At 54.4% G+C, this 19,849-nt stretch overlaps 1 protein-coding gene and 1 non-coding gene across 2 annotated transcripts; both read right to left on the bottom strand.

Moving 5' to 3' along the window:
- Positions 1–10,633: 10,633 nt before the first annotated feature.
- LOC127491192 (U6 spliceosomal RNA) lies at positions 10,634–10,738 on the bottom strand. The gene has a single exon (XR_007919786.2). It is a non-coding gene; the product is annotated as a U6 spliceosomal RNA (small nuclear RNA).
- A 2,776-nt stretch (positions 10,739–13,514) lies between these two features.
- ZCCHC3 (zinc finger CCHC-type containing 3) lies at positions 13,515–16,590 on the bottom strand. Its single transcript, XM_008256171.5, has one exon. The coding sequence runs from the start codon at positions 16,201–16,203 to the stop codon at positions 14,977–14,979; it is 1,227 nt and encodes a 408-aa protein (XP_008254393.1). The 5' UTR covers positions 16,204–16,590; the 3' UTR covers positions 13,515–14,976.
- Positions 16,591–19,849: the final 3,259 nt, after the last annotated feature.

Raw genomic sequence — 19,849 nt, 5'->3', positions numbered from 1 at the left:
CCTTCCTTCCTTCCTTCCTTCCATCCTTTCTCTCTCTCTTTCTTTCTTTCTTTCTTTCTTTCTTTCTTTCTTTCTTTCTTTCTTTCTTTCTTTCTTTCTTTCTTTCTTTCTTTCTTTCTTTCTTTCTTTCTTTCTTTCTTTCTTTCTTTCTTTCTCTTCTTTCGTTTATTCATTTGATGGAGTGTAGAAGGAAGGCACTCACAGAAAGAGATTTTCCATCCTCTGGTTCACTCCCCAGATGGCCACAGCAGCCCAGGGCTGGGCCAGGCTGAAGCCAGTATCCTGGAATTCCATCAGGTCTTCTCCGTGGGTGGCAGGCACCAAAGCACCAGGGCCATCTTCCACTGCCTTCCCAGGCACCTTGGCCGGGAGCTGGATCAGAAATGGGGCAGCCAGGCTCAATCCAGTGCTCACATGAGATGCCAGCATCGCAGGCAGCGGCTTAGTCCACTGCTCCACAATGCCAGCCCCTAGTCCCCCCTCTTAATATCTCACAGTGGGGATGAAACTTCAGTATGAGCTTCAGTAGGGACAGCCAAACCGTCCTGGAGGCCCATATACCATATGTCTCTGCATAGTTCGAAGTTATACGGCCGGCGCCATGGCTTAATAGGCTAATCCTCCACCTGCGTTGCCAGCACCCCGGGGTTCTAGGGTTCTAGTCCCGGTCGGGGCGCCGGATTCTATCCCGGTCGCTCTGCTCCTCTTCATGTCCAGCTCTCTGCTCTGGCCCAGGAGTGCAGTGGAGGATGGCCCAAGTGCTTGGGCCCTGCACCCGCATGGGAGACCAGGAGAAGCACCTGGCTCCTGGCTTCAGATCAGCGCAGTGCGCCAGCCGCAGCGGCCATTGGGGGGTGAACCAACGGAAAAGGAAGACCTTTCTCTCTCTCTTTCTCTCTGCCTGTCAAAAAAAAAAAAAAAAAAGTTATACGAAAATCTAGCAAATGTTAAATACATTCTAGTCTCCTCCTTCTTAGATCTTCATAACAACCTGGAAGGCCAGGTTCCCATCAGAATTCCAGGACCACTGGAGTCTGTGCTGGGATGTGGTTCCCCGGGAGAGCTAACCTCTGCTTCCTGCACCCAGCCCTCACCAGTCTGCTCCCATCCCATCAGCGAGGTAGCCAGCATGCATGGGTGGACGACCCTGCCCCACATCCAAGCCATATCTTGCAGACAGCTGTGTGAGGCCCAAGGCTCAGTCTTAACAGCGGCTGCGCCAGGTGGTACCGTTTTCCTTCAAGTGAGATGAACCTGGCAGCAAGGCAACGGAGGCCCTGAAAATGGGCTTGGAGACATTTTGGAATTTTGGGGTCTCAGAGTATGTTCTAGACGGGAGTGAGCATGGATTCTGAGTGGGCCGTTCCTTGTGTGCTTCAGAATCCTCACCGCACGGGGAGGGGGTGGTGGAGGACTCGGCGTGGGCCGCTATGCCGGCATTTTTGCAGAGCAGGCAAAGCTGCTGTCTACGATGCCCACAAGGGCACCAGTTCGTGTTGTGGCTGCTGCACTTCTGATCCCAGCTCCCTGCTCATGGCCTGGGAAAAGCAGTGGAGATGGCCCAAGGGTTTGAGTCTGTGCCACCCGCATGGGAGACCTGGAAGAAGCTCCTGGCTCCTGGCTTCTGCTTGGCCCAGCCCTGGCTGTTGAGGCCACCTAGGGAATGAACCAGCAGATGGAAGACCTCTCTCTCTCTCTCTCATTCCCTCTATCTCTGTAACTCTGACTTTCAAATAAATAATAACTTTTTTAAAAAGCCATGCACCTATGCCCTAGGAGCGCGGTAGTTCTGCTCTGACCCTCAGCAGTGCCCGCAGCGCCGTGGGGCGCACAGGTTGGGTTTCAGTGACTTCATCCGCCAGAGAAAGAGGAAGATGGGCTGCGAAACAGAGGCTTCCACCTCTCCAGATGCAGGTGGGACGATTGGAAGAGGATGGGGGGCAGTGAATTAGCTTGCTTTTTTTTTTTTTAAGATTTATTTATTTATTTGAAAGGCAGAATTACAGAGGGGCAGAGGTAGACATCTTCCATCTGCTGGTTCATTCCCCAAATGGCTGCAACAGCCAGAACTGGGCCAATCTGAAGCCATGAGCCAGGAGCTTCTTCCGGGTCTCCCGCGCAGGTGCAGGGGCCATAGCATTTGGTCATCTTTTACTGCTTTCCCAGGCCACAGCAGAGAGCTGGATTGGAAGCAGAACATCTGGGTCTCGAACCTGCGCCTCTATGGGATGCTGGCATGGTAGGTGGCGGCCCCTGAATTAGCTTTTTTTTTTTTTTTAAGATTTATTTTATTTATTTGAAAGATGGAGTTATAGAGAGAGGTAGAGCTAGAGAGAGAGAAAGAGAGAGAGAGAGAGAGAAATGTCTTCCATCTGCTGGTTCACTCCTTAAATGACCACAAGCCCAGAGCTAAGCTGATCCGAAGCCAGGAGCCAGGAACTTCTTCCGGGTCTCCTATTTGGGTGCAGAGGCTAAGGACTTGGGCCATCTTCTACTGCTTTCCCAGGCCATAGCAGAGAGCTGGATCAGAAGTGGAGCAGCCAGGACTCAAACCAGTGCCATATCATATGGGATGCCGACACCGCGGGCTGGGGCTTTAACCTGCTGCGCTACAGCTCTGGCCCCTGAATTAGCTTTTTAAAGATGAATAAGCTTGGGGGCTGGTGCTGTGGCCTAGTGGGTAAAGCCACCGCCTGCAGTGCTGGCATCCCATATGGGTGCCGGTTCGAGTCCCAGCTGCTCCACTTCTGATCCAGCTCTCTGCTATGGCCTGGGAAAGCAGTAGAAGATGGCCCAAGTCCTTGGGCCCCTGCACTCACGTGGGAGACCAGAAGAAGCTCCTGGCTCCTGGCTTCGGATTGGCCCAGCTCTGGCTGTTGCAGCCATTTGGGGAGTGAACCAGTGGATGGAAGACACCTCTCTCTCTCTCTCTCTCTCTCTCTGCCTCTCCTTCTCTGTGTGTAACTCTGCCTTTCAAATAAATACATTAATTTTTTTAAAAAAATGATGACTAAGCTTGGGCCGTTGTTGTGGCACAAGTGGGCTAAGTCTCTGCTGAGACATTGGCACCCCATATTGGAGTGCTGGCTCCCTGCTGATCCAGCTCCTAGCTGATGGGACTAGGAAGGCAGTGTGTGGGATGATGAGGGCAATCCTGGCTTTTGTCTCACAAAGAGGAATTTCCGCGTGGACAGTGACTGACAGTGAGCAAAATGAGATTTATCGAAAGCAAGGAATCTCCTGCCGCTGCTGTCAGGACGGGGACTCCAAGGGAGGAGCTGATAAAGAAGCTTGCCAGTGCTGGCTCTTTATACACAAAGTGACTCTCTCTGATTGGTCCCTTTCTAAAAGTGAGTACAGATTGAACCAATCAGGGCAGGGAGTGGGCAGAATAACAACGAATCAAAAGGCAGAGATAACAGCCGGTCAGGAAGCCCAAATAGCAACTAGAGAGATGAAAATACGTGCTAATGAGGCATGCTGTGTGAACCAATCAGGGAATTGAAAGTGCACGCCAGTGAGACAGGGTTGCAGAGAACTGACAGTGGAGCAGCCTGTTTTGCACACAAGTGTACAGTGCTCGGTCAGTCTGCCCTGCAGACTCCACAACATCTGAAGATTATGAGAGTGTACGTGTTAGCCCCAGCTCCAGTCTGCCCCTCCCTCCGGGCTCCTGGGGAGTTACATCATGTGTGGTTTTTCTTATGTTTTTCTTTCCTACCCAGGGGCCCCTAGAATCCCTATCAGCAACAAAAGATACCCAAGCATTTGGGCCTGGGCCACCCACTTGAGAGAACTGGATGGAGTTCCTGGCACCTGGCTTAATCCTGGTCCAGCTCTGGCTGTTGCAGCCATTTGGGGACTGAACCAGCAGATCGGAGGTCTCTGCTTTTTGAATACATACATACATACATACATAAATGTTAAAAAAAAAAAAAGGTGAAAATCCCTTCTTCAGATTGCTCAGTGATGGATATGCTAGGGATGTGTGGAGTGTCTTTAGTAAGGACAAGTAGATGCATGTCATCTCTCAGCAACTCAGGCAATGAATAGTTATTGGGCTCTTAGTATCTGCCGGGCACAGTGCTAAATGCGGGAACCGTGACCATGAACCAGAGGCCTGGTCCTTGCTGTCCTCAGTAAGCTCAGAGCTGAGAGGCAGAGGCAGGTAGTTAGCAAGCCTTGACTAAACCATCATGAAGGTATCATTACACCTGCAGAGTCTAAGCGGGTGTGGTCTAGGAGGTTAGGGAAGACCCCAGTCAGGAGTGGCAGGAAGTGGAGCCCTGTGGGGCAGCTTGGGGGCACTGTGTCGCTGGGTTAAGCTGCTGCTCGAACTGCCAGCATCCCATATTGCAGTGCTTTCCACTCCAAGCTGCTAATGCATGCTGGGAGGCAGCAGATGATGGCTCAGGTGCTTGGTCCCTGCCACCCACACAGCGACCCGGATGGAACTCCTGGCTTTTGGCTTCCTCTTGGCCTAGACCTGGCTGTTGCAGCCACTTGAGGAGTGATCCAGAATATGAAGATAATCTCTCTGTCACTCTGCCTTTTCAATTAAATATATATTTTTTAATAAAGACGAGCACTGGACAGGTAAGGGTTAAGCAGGGAAGGAGGAGGAAGAGGTCTAATTCCAGGAAAAGACTAGCAGGAGTGGACAGGGAGGGAAGCCAGGGTGGGGGTGAGCTGGGGCCCCAGGGAGGACACAAAGGCTTTGAAGATCTCTAAGCAGGGGAATGATGTGATCAGATTTCATTCTGGGTCAGATTCCTCTGATTCAGGGAGACCGAGCTGGGAAGCGTGGAGGTCCTCAGATTCTTCTCTCCAAGATCCTCTTAGCAAGGACAGAGGAAATGGACTCCCTACAGGAACTGCTAGCAAGTGTTGTGCTGTGTTTTGTGTTTCTCTTTGTTGTGAAAAGTTTTTGTTGTTGTGAGTGATGACACATGAAATAGTTAAGAAACATACAAGTTAGGCTGTATGGAGTGGAAAGTTAAGTTTTCCTTTCATCCCAAAGTCCAAATATCCGGTTCTCGGCCGCTCCAGTGATGACCAGTTAGCGTCCTTCCAGACTCACTGTCTACGTAAGTACGCATGTGGATGTGTGCTTTCCGTCATGGGACCAGGTCAACAGGGAGCAGGCTTCGGGCGGCCAGTTAAGATGCCCACGTCCTGTGCAGGAGTTCCTGGGGGCCATACTCAGCTTTAGCTCCCAATTCCAGCTGCTTGCTAATGCCAAGGATGGGAAGTGATTGGGTTCCTGCCACGCGTGAGGGAAATCATTTCCGGGTTTGGGAAATGTACCACAGATGGAGCTGTCTGTCTGTCTGTCTGTCTGTCTCTGTCTCTCTGCCTCTCAAGTAAATACGTAAGTAATTTATTCAAGAAGATGGCAGCTGGGAGCCAGCCTCGGCCTGTGACACCAGCAGCCTGTAGGAGCACTGGTTAGAGTTCAGGCTGCTCTGCTTCCAATTCAGCTTCCTGCTAGTGCACCTGGGAAAGCAGCAAAAGTCAGCCCAAGTCCTTGGGCTCCTGTGACCCACGTGGGATGGAAGTCCTGGCTCCTGGCCTCAGTCTGGCCCAGCCCCAGCCATTGTGGCCATTTGGGGAGTGAACCAATGGATGGAAGATCTCCCTTTTCCATAACTGCCTTTCAAAAAAAAACATTTTTAAAAAGAGAGAAAGAAAACGTCAACCACAGCATACCGTATCTTTTTTTTTTTTTTTTTATTTATTTTTTTTTTTTATTTTTTTGACAGGCAGAGTGGACAGTGAGAGAGAGAGACAGAGAGAAAGGTCTTCCTTTGCCGTTGGTTCACCCTCCAATGGCCGCCGCGGCCGGCGCGCTGCGGCCGGCGCACCGCGCTGATCCGATGGCAGGAGCCAGGAGTCAGGTGCTTTTCCTGGTCTCCCATGGGGTGCAGGGCCCAAGCACCTGGGCCATCCTCCACTGCACTCCCTGGCCACAGCAGAGGGCTGGCCTGGAAGAGAGGCAACCGGGACAGAATCCGGCGCCCCGACCGGGACTAGAACCCGGTGTGCCGGCGCCGCTAGGCGGAGGATTAGCCTAGTGAGCCGCGGCGCCGGCCTAGCATACCGTATCTTGCTTCTCCCATTTTGTAACGTGTCTTGGAGCCCACTGCATAGGAATCCACACAAAGCTGTTCTTGTTGCAATTGCATTGTATGCCACCATTTGGCTGCGCCACACCTCTGTAACTGATGGTTCCCCACTGACAGCCAATCCAGGTTGTGTCTAGGTCCTGGAGCTCCAAGTAATACTGCAGTGAACATTCTGGCACAAACATCCTATGAATGATACTGCTGTGTTAAAGATTATATGAATTTTCAATCTTGATAAGACTGCCAAAGAAATGGTTTTCCAAAGATGTTAGTCTGGGGGCCAGCGCCATGGCTCAATAGGCTAATCCTCCGCCTGTGGTGCCGGCACCCCGGGGTTCTAGTCCTGGTTGGGGCCCCAGATTCTGTCCTGGTCGCTCTTCTTCCTGTCCAGCTCTCTGCTGTGGCCCGGGAGTGCAGTGGAGGATGGCCCAAGTGCTTGGGCCCTGCACCCCATGGGAGACCAGGAAAAGCACCTGGCTCCTGCCTTCGGATCAGTGCGGTGTACCGGCCGCAGCGGCCGTTGTAGGGTGAACCAACGCAAAAGGAAGACCTTTCTCTCTCTCTCTCTCTCTCTCTCTCTCTCTCTCTCACTGTCCACTCTGCCCATCAAAACAAAACAAAACAAAACAAAACTGTTAGTCTGGGTCAATTTAAAAACTCTGTAGAGTTTGCATTCTCCTTCATTAAAATGCCTATATTTATTTTCATGTCACCCCCATCCCCTTAGTTGCATTGACACTGCACCCAGTGCTGCGGCAGGGAAGCAGTGGCTTTGTGCATTCTGGCCGTGGAGCTGCACCCTCACCCTGAGCCACCTGGGCTTGGTCTTGTACTGCCTCACTCTGCAGCCCTACTAAGCTCACAGTTGCTGTCTGGCAGCCTTCCCTAGAGCGGAGGTGAAGGGACGTGATGGGCACTCCGGCGGAGAGTGAGAGAGGACAGGAATCCAGGAGACGTTGTGAAAGGCCTGGGTGCCCGGCCGAGGCCCAGGAGCAAGAGTGGCTCTCAGAGGAAATGACTTAGGAGTGACACTGTCAGTCTGCTAGACAGGGGGAGGCGTTTGGTGAAGCGGCTGAAGTCTGCTCAGGGTGCCCGCATCCCGTATCAGAGTGCCTGCTTTGAATGCTGGCTGTTCCATTTCCAATCCAGCTCTCTGTAGTGTGCACATTCAGGAGGCAGCAGGTGATGGCTCAAGTACTTGGGTGCCTGCCACCCATGTGGGAAATCCAAACGGAGTCGCAGGTTCCTGGCTTTGGCCTGGCCTGCCTCTGGCTGTTGTGGGTGTCTGGGAGTGGACCAGCGCATGGAAGCTTTCTGTTTGTCTGTGTATCTCTGCCTTTCAATTTAAATGAAAATAAATTTTAAATCTTTTTTTTTTTTTTAAGATTTATTTATTTGAAAGGCAATGCTACAGAGAGGCAGAGGCAGAGAGAGAGAGAGAGAGAGAGAGGTCTTCCATCTGCTGGTTCACTTCCCAGATGGCTGCATTGGCTGGAGCTGGGCTGATCTGAAGCCAGGAGCCAGGAGCTCCCTCCAGGTCTCCCACTCCGATGCAGGGGCCCAAGCACTTGGGCCATCTTCCGCTGCTTTCCCAGGCCACAGCAGAGAGCTGGACCAGAAATGGAACAGCTGAGACTTGAACCAGTGCACTGCAGGCAGCAGCTTTATCTGCTACACCACAGCACCAGCTCCCTAAACATTTTAAAAATGTATTTTTAGAAAGTGCTATGTTGGCATTTTAGGAGTGCCATAGTTTGGATATGGTTTGACCACTTCCCTCAGAGGTTCACGCACCAGCAGTGAGGTCCCCAGTGTGGTGATGCGCCCCTTGAAGGGGAGTGGGGCTTGTGAAAGGCAGATAAGACACAGGGGAGGAGAGCTGCCTTCAGGATTAATGTCATCTTGAAGGACCCCACTTGGTTCCCTAGAAGGCAGGTTGTTAAAAAAAAAAAAAGAATGAGGGGCTGGCACTGTGGTGTAGCCAGTAAAGCTGTTGCCTGTGACACTGGGATCCCATGTGGGTGCCAGCTGGAGTCCGGGCTGCTCCACTTCCGATCCAGCTCTCTGCTATGGCCTGGGAAAGCAGTGGCAGATGGCCCAAGTATTTGAGCCCCTGCACCCATGTGAGAGACCTGGAAGAAGCTCCTGGCTCCTGGCTTTGGTCTGGCCCAGTCCTAGCCATTGAGACCATTTGAGGAGTGAACCAGAAGATGGAAGATTCTCGCTCTCCCCCCTCCCCTTCTTTCTGTAACTCCGCCTTTCAAATGAATAAAATGAAAAAACAATGTTAAAAAAAAAACTGGAGACAGTGAGCCTGGCCCAGGAATGCTGTTGGCTTCCATCTCACCACGTGGGTTCTGTCTCAAACACGCTCCTGCCGTGATACCATCTGCCAGGGCACCCTCACCAGAGGCTGGACACATGCAGCCACCTGACCTGGACGCCATCTCCAAAACTGTAAACTGAAGCAATGAGTGACAGTGAGAGAGAGGGAGAGACAGAGACATAGCTTTCATGCACTGGTTCACTCTCCAAATGGCTGCAACAGCCAGGTATGGGCCAGGCCCCAACCAGGAGCCAGGAACTCTGTCCTGGTGCCCTATATGGGTGCAGGGGCCCAGGTACTTAGCTCATGTCCCAAGGCCCTGCCAGGTGCATTGGCGGGAAGCTGATGGAAAGTGGAGTGGTTGAGGCTGAGTCCTGGGTGGGATGCCAGGATCTCGAGTGGTGGCTTAGCAACGGCGGCCCCCAGACTCCTTTCTTTATACAGTATTCGGCCTCAGGCATTTTGTTACACCACAGAGACAAGGAATAGCATCTGCTCTTTTGTCCGTCTCCTGCCACCGCCACGAACAAGCTCCAGACCACTCCGTCCAACAGGACTCGTCAGTATTGACACTGCTGTTTTATTTGCTGACTTGCAGCCCTTGCCCTTGCTTGGACTCTGTCTCTGCATCCTCTGGCTTTCCTTGTCCCGTGGGAGCCCTGTCACCATATCCTTTTCCACCCAGGAGCACTCTCACATGTCAGAGCGCTCAAGGCACCATCCTAGCCGGTATAATCTTCCCCTGCACTTTCTCAGGAGATCCTGAGATCAACCTAACGGCTCACGTATCATTTACGAAAGAATAAAGCAGTGGAGGGGCCGGTGCTGTGGCACAGCAGGTTAACGCCCTGGCCTGAAGCACCAGCATCCCATATGGGCACCAGTTCGAGTCTCGGCTGCTCTACTTACAATCCAGAAAGCAGTGGAAGATGGCCCAAATCCTTGGGCCCCTGCACCCACGTGGAAGACGGCCCAAGTCCTTGGGCCCCTGCACCCACGTGGAAGACCTGGAAGAAGCTTCTGGCTCCTGGCTTTGGATCGGCGCAGCTCCGGCTGTTGCAGCCAATTGGAGATTGAACCATCGATGGAAGACCTCTCTCTGCCTCTCTTCTCTCTGTGTAACTCTGACTTTGTAATAAATAAATAAATAAATAAAACTTAAAAAAAAAAATGAAGCAGTGGAGCTGGCGCTATGGTGTAGCAGGTAAAGCCGTCGCCTAGCAGTGCCGGCATCCCATATGGGCGCTGGTTCGAGTTCCTGCTGCTCCACTTCCGATCCAGCTCTCTGTGGTGGCCTGGGAAAGCAGCAGAAGATGGCCCAAGTGCTTGTATTTTCTATTCCACTGCTTCATTCTTTTTTTCAAGATTTATTTATTTGAAAGGCAGAGTTACAGAGAGGCAGAGGCAGAGGCAGAGAGAGAGAGGTCTTCTATCTGCTGGTTCACTTCCCAGATGGCCGCAACTGCAGGAGCTGCACCAATCTGAAGCCAGGAGCCAGGAGCTTCCTCTGGGTCTCCCACATGGGTGCAGGGGCCTAAGGACTTGGGCCATCTTCCACTGCTTTCCCAGGCCACAGCAGAGAGCTGGATCGGAAGTGGAGCAGCTGGGACTTGAACCGGCTCCCATAGGGGATGCTGGCATTGCAGACGGTGGTTTCACCAGCTATATCACAGCGCTGGCCCCTAGATAGTTCTAAGATAACTATATTTCTAGGGCTGGTGTTTTGACGTAGTAGGCTAAGCCTCCGCCTGCAGTGCCACCATCCTGTATGGGTGATGATTTGTGTCCCGGCTGCTCCTTTTTCAATTCAGCTCTCTGCTTATGGCTTGGGAAAGCAGCAGCAGATGCCCAAGTGCTTGGACCCCTGCACCTTCGTGGGAGACCCAGAAAAAGTTCCTGGCTCCTGGCTTCAGATTGGCCCAGCTCTGGCTGTTGCAGCCATCTGGGGAGTGAATCAGTGGATAGAAGTGCGCGCTCTCTCTCTCTCTAACTCTACCTCTCAAATAAATAAATCTTTTAAAAAGCTTAAAAAAAAAAAAACCTTCCCTCTTCCCTCCCAATATGCCCTCTTTCCTTTTTAATTTTTTCAATAGCATAATTTCAATTTACTTTATAATCACAGGCTTAATGTACCACTAGCCATACTGTTCAACAAGCAAAAAGTAGACAGGCCACTATTCCAAAAAATATAGAACATTTCATAAATCTGTGTTATGCTTGCACAAGGGCCATGCTAACCTTCTCTGTATCTTTCTGATTTTAGTGTATGTGCTGCTGAAGCGAGCACCCACATTCATTTTTTTTTTTAAGGATTTATTTATTTATTTGAAAGACAGAACTACAGAGAGACAGAGGCACAGAGTGAGAGAGATCGACCTTCTATCCGCTGGGTCACTCCCCAGATGGCCTAAACGGCTAGAGCTGAGTGGATCTGGGGCAGCTGGGACTCGAACTGGGGTTCATGTGGGATGATGGCACTGCAGGAAGCGGCTTTACCTGCTACGCCACAGCGCCGGCTCCACCCACATTCATTCTTTCATAAAAAGCTTTCAAAAAATTATTTGGGAGGCAGAGAGAGATCCCATCTGCTGGTTCACTCCCAAAGTGCAGACACTGGCTGGGGCCTGGCCAGGCTGAGCTGGGAACACCATCCAGGTCATCTGAGTCTCCCACCCCCTGCGGTGGCAGGGACTCAATCACAGGGGCCATCACCTGCTGCTTCAAGATGCCCTCCACCAGGAAGCTGGGATCAGAAGCAGAACCAGAACAGAAACCCAGGCCCTCTATGCGAGATCTGGGCACCTTAACCAGTATGCCAAAGGCCCACTCCCAGTTCTTCACGGCCCACCAGACCTTCCCAAGACCTCTGGCCTTGGAGCGTCGCCCGTGCCCCGCTGCACCAGTCACACTGGCTGGGGTGGATATGGTCCCTTAGCAGACAGCAGCCGTGTCCACTCTGCGTGCCTCCCATGTTGGAAAGCTAAAACGCTTTGATTCCCCTGTAGCGAGCGCCCCGGTAAGGACATGTGTTTGCACGCAGTTTAGAAGGTGGAGGGTGGCCTAGGTGAGCAGTTTTGGCTGTTTGTCCCAGTGAGCGTGGCGTGGAGACAGCACAGTCTCTGGTAAGCAAGCCTCTGTCCTGGCAGTGGCATGGGCAGCGTCTTTCGGGTCCCAGCATCCTGTCCAGGTCTTCAGTATCTGATCCGGAGGCGGCAGCGCCCCGGCAGGTCAGGTCACTTGTCTTAGCAGTCATTCCTGGTACCCAGCCTAGGGGCTGTCGCTGTTTTCACTGGAGTGAATTCTGTTTCCTAGCCCAGACCCAGACGCTGGACTTCATTTAGCTCCTGGAGCTGGCCAGGCCTCGTGCCACTCGGCCCGTTGTCCTTGCTTTCTTTGCCTAGGTTAATACTTTCCCCACCCCCTCTCTGTTAGCTCCTTACGGATTCTTCTGATCTCAGTTCAAACGTTTTCCGAGTTCTCCCTGACCCCATGATCAGGTGTTAAACAGGGGTCCCACCCTGCAGCAGCTTCTTAAAATGATTATCACAATCTGTAATTATATGTTCGTGTGACGCTAGAATTTGAGCCCTGGAACTTAATTTTACAGTTTATACAAATACATATCTTCCACCCACCAGTTCACTCCTCCAAGGCCCTCAACGGCTGGGGTTGTTCAGGGGCTGAGGGAGGAGCCAGGAACTCCATCCCGGTCTCCCACGTGGGTGGCAGGGAACCAAGCCCTTGGGCCATCTTCTGCATTAGCCCGGTCAGCCAAGCTGAATGCCAGCCCCAATATTCGTAAATACACGGCAGGTAAGCCCTGTGTCACCTCCCGGCCTTCTCCTGGACCCTGTCTTTCTCAGACCCGCTGCGCTCCACCCTCCTCCACCCCCTACATCTGCAGCCTCTCGTGGCGCTTAGACATTTGGTGCGGTTCAGCCAAGTCATGTTCCAGGTTCATTTCAGACAATTCTACATGGCTAGACTTTTCGCCTGACCCAGCCCGGGCCCTTGCGGTTACTGGGGAGTGACCCAAGGGATGGGAGATCTCACTAACACTGCCTCAAATAAGTATGTTTAAAAAGTGCATCGTGTTGGTGGTGGCGGCTGCGCTGCGCCTCGCTCTAATGGCGCTTGCAAATGCTAGCCGAGGTCGCGGGCATGCACGAGGGCTCCTGGGCCAGCCTCGTCCTCCCCAGGGCTCTGCGACAGGGAGCCATTGTGATCTGGGAGCTGGGTCGGAGAGGAAGCTGGGGCGGCTCGTCCCGGGCAGACTCGGGTGGTGGTGGGGGGGATGGGCAGGGAAGCAGTTTCCGCCCGCGCTCGCTCCAGGAGAGCCTCGGCTCCCCCGCTCCCCCGCGGAGGCTCCCTGGCACAGCGCCAGCCAGAGCCAGGAGGGGGGGCGGGGTGGACGGCGTTCCCGAGGCCCCGCGGGAGGGCCGGCCGCTGCCTGCAGAGGAAAGGCGGGAATGGGGAGGGCGCGGGCGGCGGTGGGGGGTGGGGGGGCGTCCGGCTGCTCTGGGGGCAGGGTTCTCCAGATCAGCTCTGGAAATAGCCTGTCTCGTGGAGAACCCGTCCCTGGGAGCTTCCAGACCATTTTAATTCCTCAGAGCGGGCAAGGCCTGTGGTGTGTGTGTGTGTCTGCGGCCTGCGGGGCACAGCAGGGCCAATCCTGGGGTGGGGGCGAGTGTGGAGCTACCTTGTTAGTCCGCTCTCAGGAAGGTTCCTGAAACCCCCTCTTCGTCCCCTACAGCTCCAAAAGAGGTTTCCTAGACTCAAGAATGACTTGCTCCCATTTAGGGCCCCGCCAATGCCTGAGGCTCTCAGCGGTTTCTAACCTCCCCCTCCCCGAAGCCGGCCCGGCTGCCCGCCTCGGCCCGCCATCCTGATTCCCTAACGCCGCGTCGTGCCCGTGTGCCCGCGCCGCAGGGCTGAGGGCCTGGCACGGGCAGCGGGTGCCAGCGCTGCCTGCAGGGGTGGGACGCGTTTGTGTGCAGGGAAGCAGACGCACCGTGTCGATGTGGCTGCACCTCCCACTCTGAAAGAAGGAGCCCACGAGTGTCAGCATTACAAAAGATAAATATTTACTCAGAACAAAACCGTCAACGATCGATTTTACATTCTAAGCCACAAGGAAATAGCAAAACATGTAGCAAAGGATAGACAAAATTAAGAGAAAAGCAGTGTACTGTCTTTTCTATTTGAACTTGATAATACACAGTTGACCTGGCCTGACCTCTGGCCTGGCCTATTTCCCAAGAACATTTTAGTGTTCACGGCCCACTCATGATTCCGGGTGAAACCGCCTTTCTCTGGAGGGCAGGAGGTGGCCGGCGAGCGGCAGCCAGCGGCTTCCCTCCGGTTTCATAGCTGCGGAGCCCGAGGTGTACCCGTGAGCCTTTGGTAGGTGGTAGGTGTCTACACCCGGGGGCACCGCATTTCTCACCGGTGGCAACGTGGGAGGCGGCGGCCTCCACAGGGCCCTGCACCCTGGAATCCAGATGTGGCACACACAGGAGGCAGGGAGCGCACCCTGGGGTTTGCTCCTTGGTCCTGCCGTCTCCCAGGTATTCAGAAGCCCTGCCAACCTCCTGGCTGCTCGCACTCCTCTGGGCTCACGCCCTGGAGAGATCAGACTTCCTGGGCCCTCAAGTGTTGAGGAAATTGTTGTGAAGTGTGAGAGGTAGTGGAATGAGCACCGGGCTTGGGGTCAGGGAGCTCTACTGTAGGCTAGCTCTAGCGCTGGACAGCTGTGTGACTTCGACCCAGTGATTAACTTCTCTGGGCCGCTTCCAGCGGCTGGAACCCAGGGGACTGGTCTCAATCAACTCCCAGGTCCTTTCCAGCAAGAAGACTCTAGATTCCATGATTCTATGAAAATGGCTTCTGAGCCACGACAAAGCTGTCTCAAGTCCACGCATTTTTCTGCCGTTAGAGAGGCCCTGGCCACCATGCAGAGCTTATCGGTTCAGGTAACATACACTTCTAACAACACTGGTTTCACAGATTCTCAGACCACACAGATCAGAAGCAGCAAATGAAGTGGGAGAGGGGAAGAGCTGCAGAAGGCAGGCGCTGACAGAAGCCAACAATGTTTTCAGTTCAACAAACACTGATGGAGCACCTACCACGGGCTGGGCCCGGACCCAGTGCTGGGGCATCAGGATGAGCAAGGCAGCCCAAGGGGTGGGGGACCCGGGGAGAAGGCAAGGTGTGGGCAGAGGGGATTAAAAAATACAAGAAAAAATACAAAAAAGAAAACCCCCAATACAAAACGAAAATCAAACTCCAAAAAGGAGGGGCGACACCTGTGCACGCTACAAATCTCGGTAGTTGTCGCTGATGCGAGTCACCAACTCAACAGACCAAAATGGAGTAAACTCGCTTTAAGAAGGCATAGAGAGGTCTCTGGTAGATTCTGAAAAGATCTCCTTCAAAAACGATAAAAATTGGTTCGAAAACAAGTTTTGGCACTTAAGAGGGAGTAAGCTGGCTGTGTGTTCACGCGGGCAGGCAGGCGGGAGCTCAGTGCCCCGCCACGCCGGTTAGCTGTGCTGCCACGGAATTGTGAACTGCTTTGGGACACTGGGCAAAGGCGTGTCCTCGCTTGCCACAGAGGTTGCACACGATGCCCTTGCGACAGTAAGGGCTCAGGTGCCCCTCCTCCCCGCACCTGAAGCACCTGTCCTGCGTGCAGCTGCCGCTCATGTGGGTCCGGGAACCACACTTAAAGCACGTCTTGGGCTGCCCCTTGTACCAGCTGTAGCCCCGCTCAGCCCCCAGGAAGAAGGCCCCGGGCAGGTGCCGGACCCCGCCCTCCCCCTGGCGCAACTCGATCTCGCACTTGTACTCCCCGGTCCAGATCCCAAACCTATCGGTCACTTTCACGGGCACGGCCAGCACGTCGCAGTGGCGCTTGAGCCAGGTCACGATGTCCTCCACGTCCACCGTCTCGTTCCGGAAGAGGATGAAGAGCGTCTTCAAGCTAGACTTGCTCCGCCCCAGCACCACAAAGTTCTCCCAGCAGTCCTCCTGTTCGCGCTTCTCCTCGTACACGCGGAGGAACAGGGCCAGCTTCTCGGCCGAGCGGAAGCTCACGTCGAACTCGCGACTGCCCGGGATCTGGATGACCGCGAAGATGTCGCTCGGGTCCATGCCGATGGAGCGCAGGATGAGCGCGCCCACCACAAAGTCCCGGGTCGGGCAGGCGCCCTCGTCTCCCTGGAAACAGATACGCACCAGGAAGCGACCCTTGCCTGGGCCGCCCCCTCCCCCCGCCGCCGCCGCCGCCACCTGCTCGTCCTGGAGGGGCCGCTCCGCCTCGTCCTCGGCCGCGCCGGGCCTCGCGGGGGCCGCCATGGCCGCCGCCGTCTCGGCCTTCTTCCTCCTGCCCGCCTCCGCGGCGCCCTTTTTCTTGCGAGGGTCTGCCGCCTCCCCGGCTGGGTCTTTCCGGGAGCCCTTCGGGTCCCCGCGTGCGGCCGGGGGGAAGTCGCCGAGGCCCGGTACCGTCAGGCCTGCGGGGGCGCTGAGCCCACCGCCCGCGCTGCCGCTGCCGGCGTCCTCCTCCCGCCGCGGCGGCCGAGACTCGCGGAACTCGCCCTTCTTCTCGGCCAAGTTCTTCACCACCTGGGCCCAGCCCATCTTCTCGCGGCCGCCCTCGGCCTCCTCGCCCCGGGCCGCGGGCCGCGCCGCAGGCAGGAGCTGGGGCCGCCCCCGCTTCCTCTCCTCTTCCGCGCCGCCGCCGGTGGCCATTTTACCTCCTTCCCAGCATCCTCCACTCGCTCCCGCAGCCAAAGGGCGCCCATCGCGCGCGCCCGCTCGCCGGGGGCCGTGGGGGCTTGGCGCTTTTTTTTTTTTTTTTTTTTTGAAATTCGACGCCTCTCTCTCCGCCCCCCAAAGGTATTTACCCGCCGCGCCATCGGGCCCGCGCCGCCCCGGCCCCCTGGAAAGTGCGGGCCGGGTGCGCGCCGCGCGCGCCGCAGCGCCGCCTCCTCGGCCGGGGCGGGCCGGCCGGCGCGGCCGCGTCCTTTGCCCTGCGCGGACTTGGCAGCCTCGGGCCCTGCTCTCGAGGATTTGGCGTTTCGCAAGCGGCCCTCGAAGAGTTCATTCAGGCGGCGTTGCTAACGGCCCAGAGGCTGAGGGCGCGACGGCCCTCCGCCAGTTTGTTTTTTTCTCTCTCCCCCTCAGAGCGCGCCACGAGGCCGCGATGGGTTAAGAGCACCAAGCACACTTAGGAGAGTTTAAAGCATTTTAGCGAGCGTGTCTCCCTTCCAACTTGTTTCCCCCCATTTATAATTAAAACATTATAAAGACTGACCACGGAGAGATCCTCCACCCGCAGACGGCCGGCGCGGGGCCGGCAGCCGGGGGCTTCCCCCGGGTCTCCCGCGCGCATGGGCTGCGCTCCGGGCGCAGTCGCAGGGAGCTCGATCCGAAGTGGAGCGGCCGGAACGCGAATCGGCGCTCCCTGGGCCCAAATTAAAGCTTTTAAATACATTATCCCACTAGTTATCCATCCGCCCGACCTTTAATACATTTCCGAGTGAGTCCTACAGTATTACCTGTATTTTTGACAAGATCTCCTTTGTACCCAATTGGTGACTGTGATAGATTGAGTGGTTCTTAAGTGCCAGGGGCCATGCTAGGCACACTGCAGCCGTTCTCACATGTAATCGCCCCCAAACACACGGGAGGGAGCAGGGGTTAACCGGCAGCCCCCCACGAGTAGGTGGCTTCTGCTTTGTTCCTGGCATTGTGGCTCAAGACCTGTTTGCATCGGTCTCCAGGAAGGCGTGTTAACACGCAGATACCATGGTCAGCATCTCTGTGCCCCCGCATCTGTCTCGGCTGGAGTTTGGGGGCAGTGATTGAGTTTGGGTGGCTGAGAGGCTTCGTTTCTTTAGCGGGTTCTCCTGGAGAAGCACGTTCCTCCTTTCTCTCCCAGCCTCTCTGCTTGCCTGCGCCTCTTCCCACGGAAAGCGGGCTTACAAACCCGCACGCGTCCACGGATGTTAACCTCGTCTGTTCTCCTGCCCTTAAGCCCTCACACCAGCAAGCATCTACCAGGAGCAGGTACGTAGGCACCTGAACTAAAGATGTGCTTGGGGTCCGTGCTGTGGCTCAGCAGGTTAAAGCCCTGGCCTGAAGCGCCAGCATCCCATATGGTTCGAGACCCAGCCGCTCCACTTCCGATCCAGCTCTCTGCTATAGCCTGGGAAAGCAGTAGAAGATGGCCCAAGACTTTCAAATAAATAAATTAAAAAAGAAGAAGACGTGCGGGGGAGGACTCTGGAATTGTGGCAGGTGGGTAAAGTCGCCCCTGCAAGGCAGGCATGGCATCCCGTGTGGGCGCCGTTTGTATCCCGGCTGCTCCACTTCGAGAACCAGCGGATGGACGATCTCTCTCTCTCTCTCTCTCTCTCTCTCTCTCTGTAACTCTTCCAAGTAAAGTAAAGACATCTTATAAAAAAAGAATATGAAGAAGATGCACTGGGTGAACTGGAGGCAGGGTCTGCTGGGGGCTCCTGCTGCTCCTGGCTCTGCGGGGGACAGGACGCGCTCCGGCCAGATCTGCCACTCTCCGAGAGAAGCATCTCACTGCTTCTGCAGGAGTGAGAAACCATTTCAGCCGAGGGCTGCTGGGTGTTCAGGACATAATTCATGGGCCGTGCAACATGGCCAACTTACAAATGAGCCTGCCACAGATCTACTGAATGGCGAGTCCTGCCTGTGGTTGCGTTAGCCGAGTGATTTCACAGACTCGGTATGGCCCAGGGCCTGACGCTCCCCACCCCGTTAGGGAGCATTTTTCCTTGTTCTTCAGCGTTATCTCACCTCTGTTTGGATCCTTCATCCAAAGTTTAAAACTAGCCTTCTGAGTTTCCAGAAACTATGAGATTTTAGTTGGAATTATACTGCATTAATACATTATTACCGTTTTATAAATCTGCATCTTTGCATACATGACCCCACTTTATTTCTCATTTAGAGCTTATGAATTTCAATAAAGTTGTATAGTTCTCTTTGTAAAGGTCTTGCATAATTTTGGTGATTTATTCCAAGGTACCATATGGCTTGGTTGCATTATAAATGAAATGATTAAAAGTGTAAAAAGGGATTACATATTGATGTTTAATTTTTTAAAAAAGATTTTATTTATTTGAGAGGTAGAATTAGAGAGAGAGACAGAGAGAGAGAGGAGAGACAGAGAGAAAGGTCTTCCATCTGCTGGTTCACTCCCCAAATGGCTGCAACGGCCAGAGCTGTGTTGATCCGAAGCCAGGAGCCAGGAGCTTCCTCCGGGTCTCCCACATGGGTGCAGGGGCCCAAGGACTTGGGCCATCTTCTACTGCTTTCCCAGGCCACAACAGAGAGCTGGATCGGAAGTGGAGCAGCCGGGACTTGAACCGGCGCCCATATGGGATGCTGGCACTGCGAATGGAGGCGTAGCCCACTATGCCACAGCACTAGCCCTGGTGTTTAATTTTTATGTATTTTCATTTTATTTGAAAGGCAGGGGGACAGATATTTTTTCCGAACAAAGTTTGGGGCTGATGCTGTGGTGTAGCGGGTAAGGCCACCGTCTGTAGGGAGCTGGGTTGGAGAACGGAGCACCAGGACTCTAACCAGCGCTCCAGTGTGGGATGCTGCGCCACAAGGCCAACCGCTCTGTCGTCTTTCTTGTGGAGCCGCCTCCTTTTTTCTGTTCTTGGTACACTGGCTGCACAGGCTTCCCGGTGGGTCCTCTTTCACATTTCGATCTTCTTTCTCTCAAACCTTATATTCGGCGGATTCTGATAGCACTTCTTCCAAAATGTACCCCAAATCTGACCTCTCTCAGGTCAGGCTACCATCATCTAAAGTGCTTAGAATATCCCTGGTTCTGTATATTTACAAAATAACAGGCAAAGGTGTGCGGCCTGGGTCTGACAGCAGAGCGCCCGGTCTCTGGCCTGGGTCCCCGGGTCCCAACTTCCCACAGGAGGTAACTGAGGCTGGGTGGGGCGGGGAGGGACCTGTCTCGGGAGCATCTGGGCCATCTTTGACATCTCTGTCCTCTGGGATGCTTGCCGTGAAGTTGCCGGTGTTTCGTAAGCTCTTCGTAAGTGGCAGCTAATTTCTGAATTGTTGGGGAACTGTGTTAATTGGCAATGACTGCATAGCAGAACAGTTATAAATAGTGGTAACTTACATAACCGTGAGGCTTGGGGCCGGTGTGGGGCACAGCCGCTGAAGCTGGCACCTGTAACACCGGCACCCGGGATCAGAATGCTGCTTGAGTCTGGCTTCTCTGCTTCCAATCCAACTCTTGAGAAAACAGCGGAAGATGGCCCGAGTGCTTGGGCCCCTGCCAGGACATGGGAGACCCGGATGGAGCTCCTGGCTTCTGCCTTTAGCC

Source organism: Oryctolagus cuniculus, chromosome 11 (genome assembly GCF_051225735.1).
Source record: "Oryctolagus cuniculus isolate XC-2025 breed Fujian yellow rabbit chromosome 11, ASM5122573v1, whole genome shotgun sequence".
Taxonomy (NCBI): domain Eukaryota; kingdom Metazoa; phylum Chordata; class Mammalia; order Lagomorpha; family Leporidae; genus Oryctolagus; species Oryctolagus cuniculus.
Note: the sequence above shows the minus strand (reverse complement) of the source record. Positions and strands in the feature narration are given on the sequence as shown.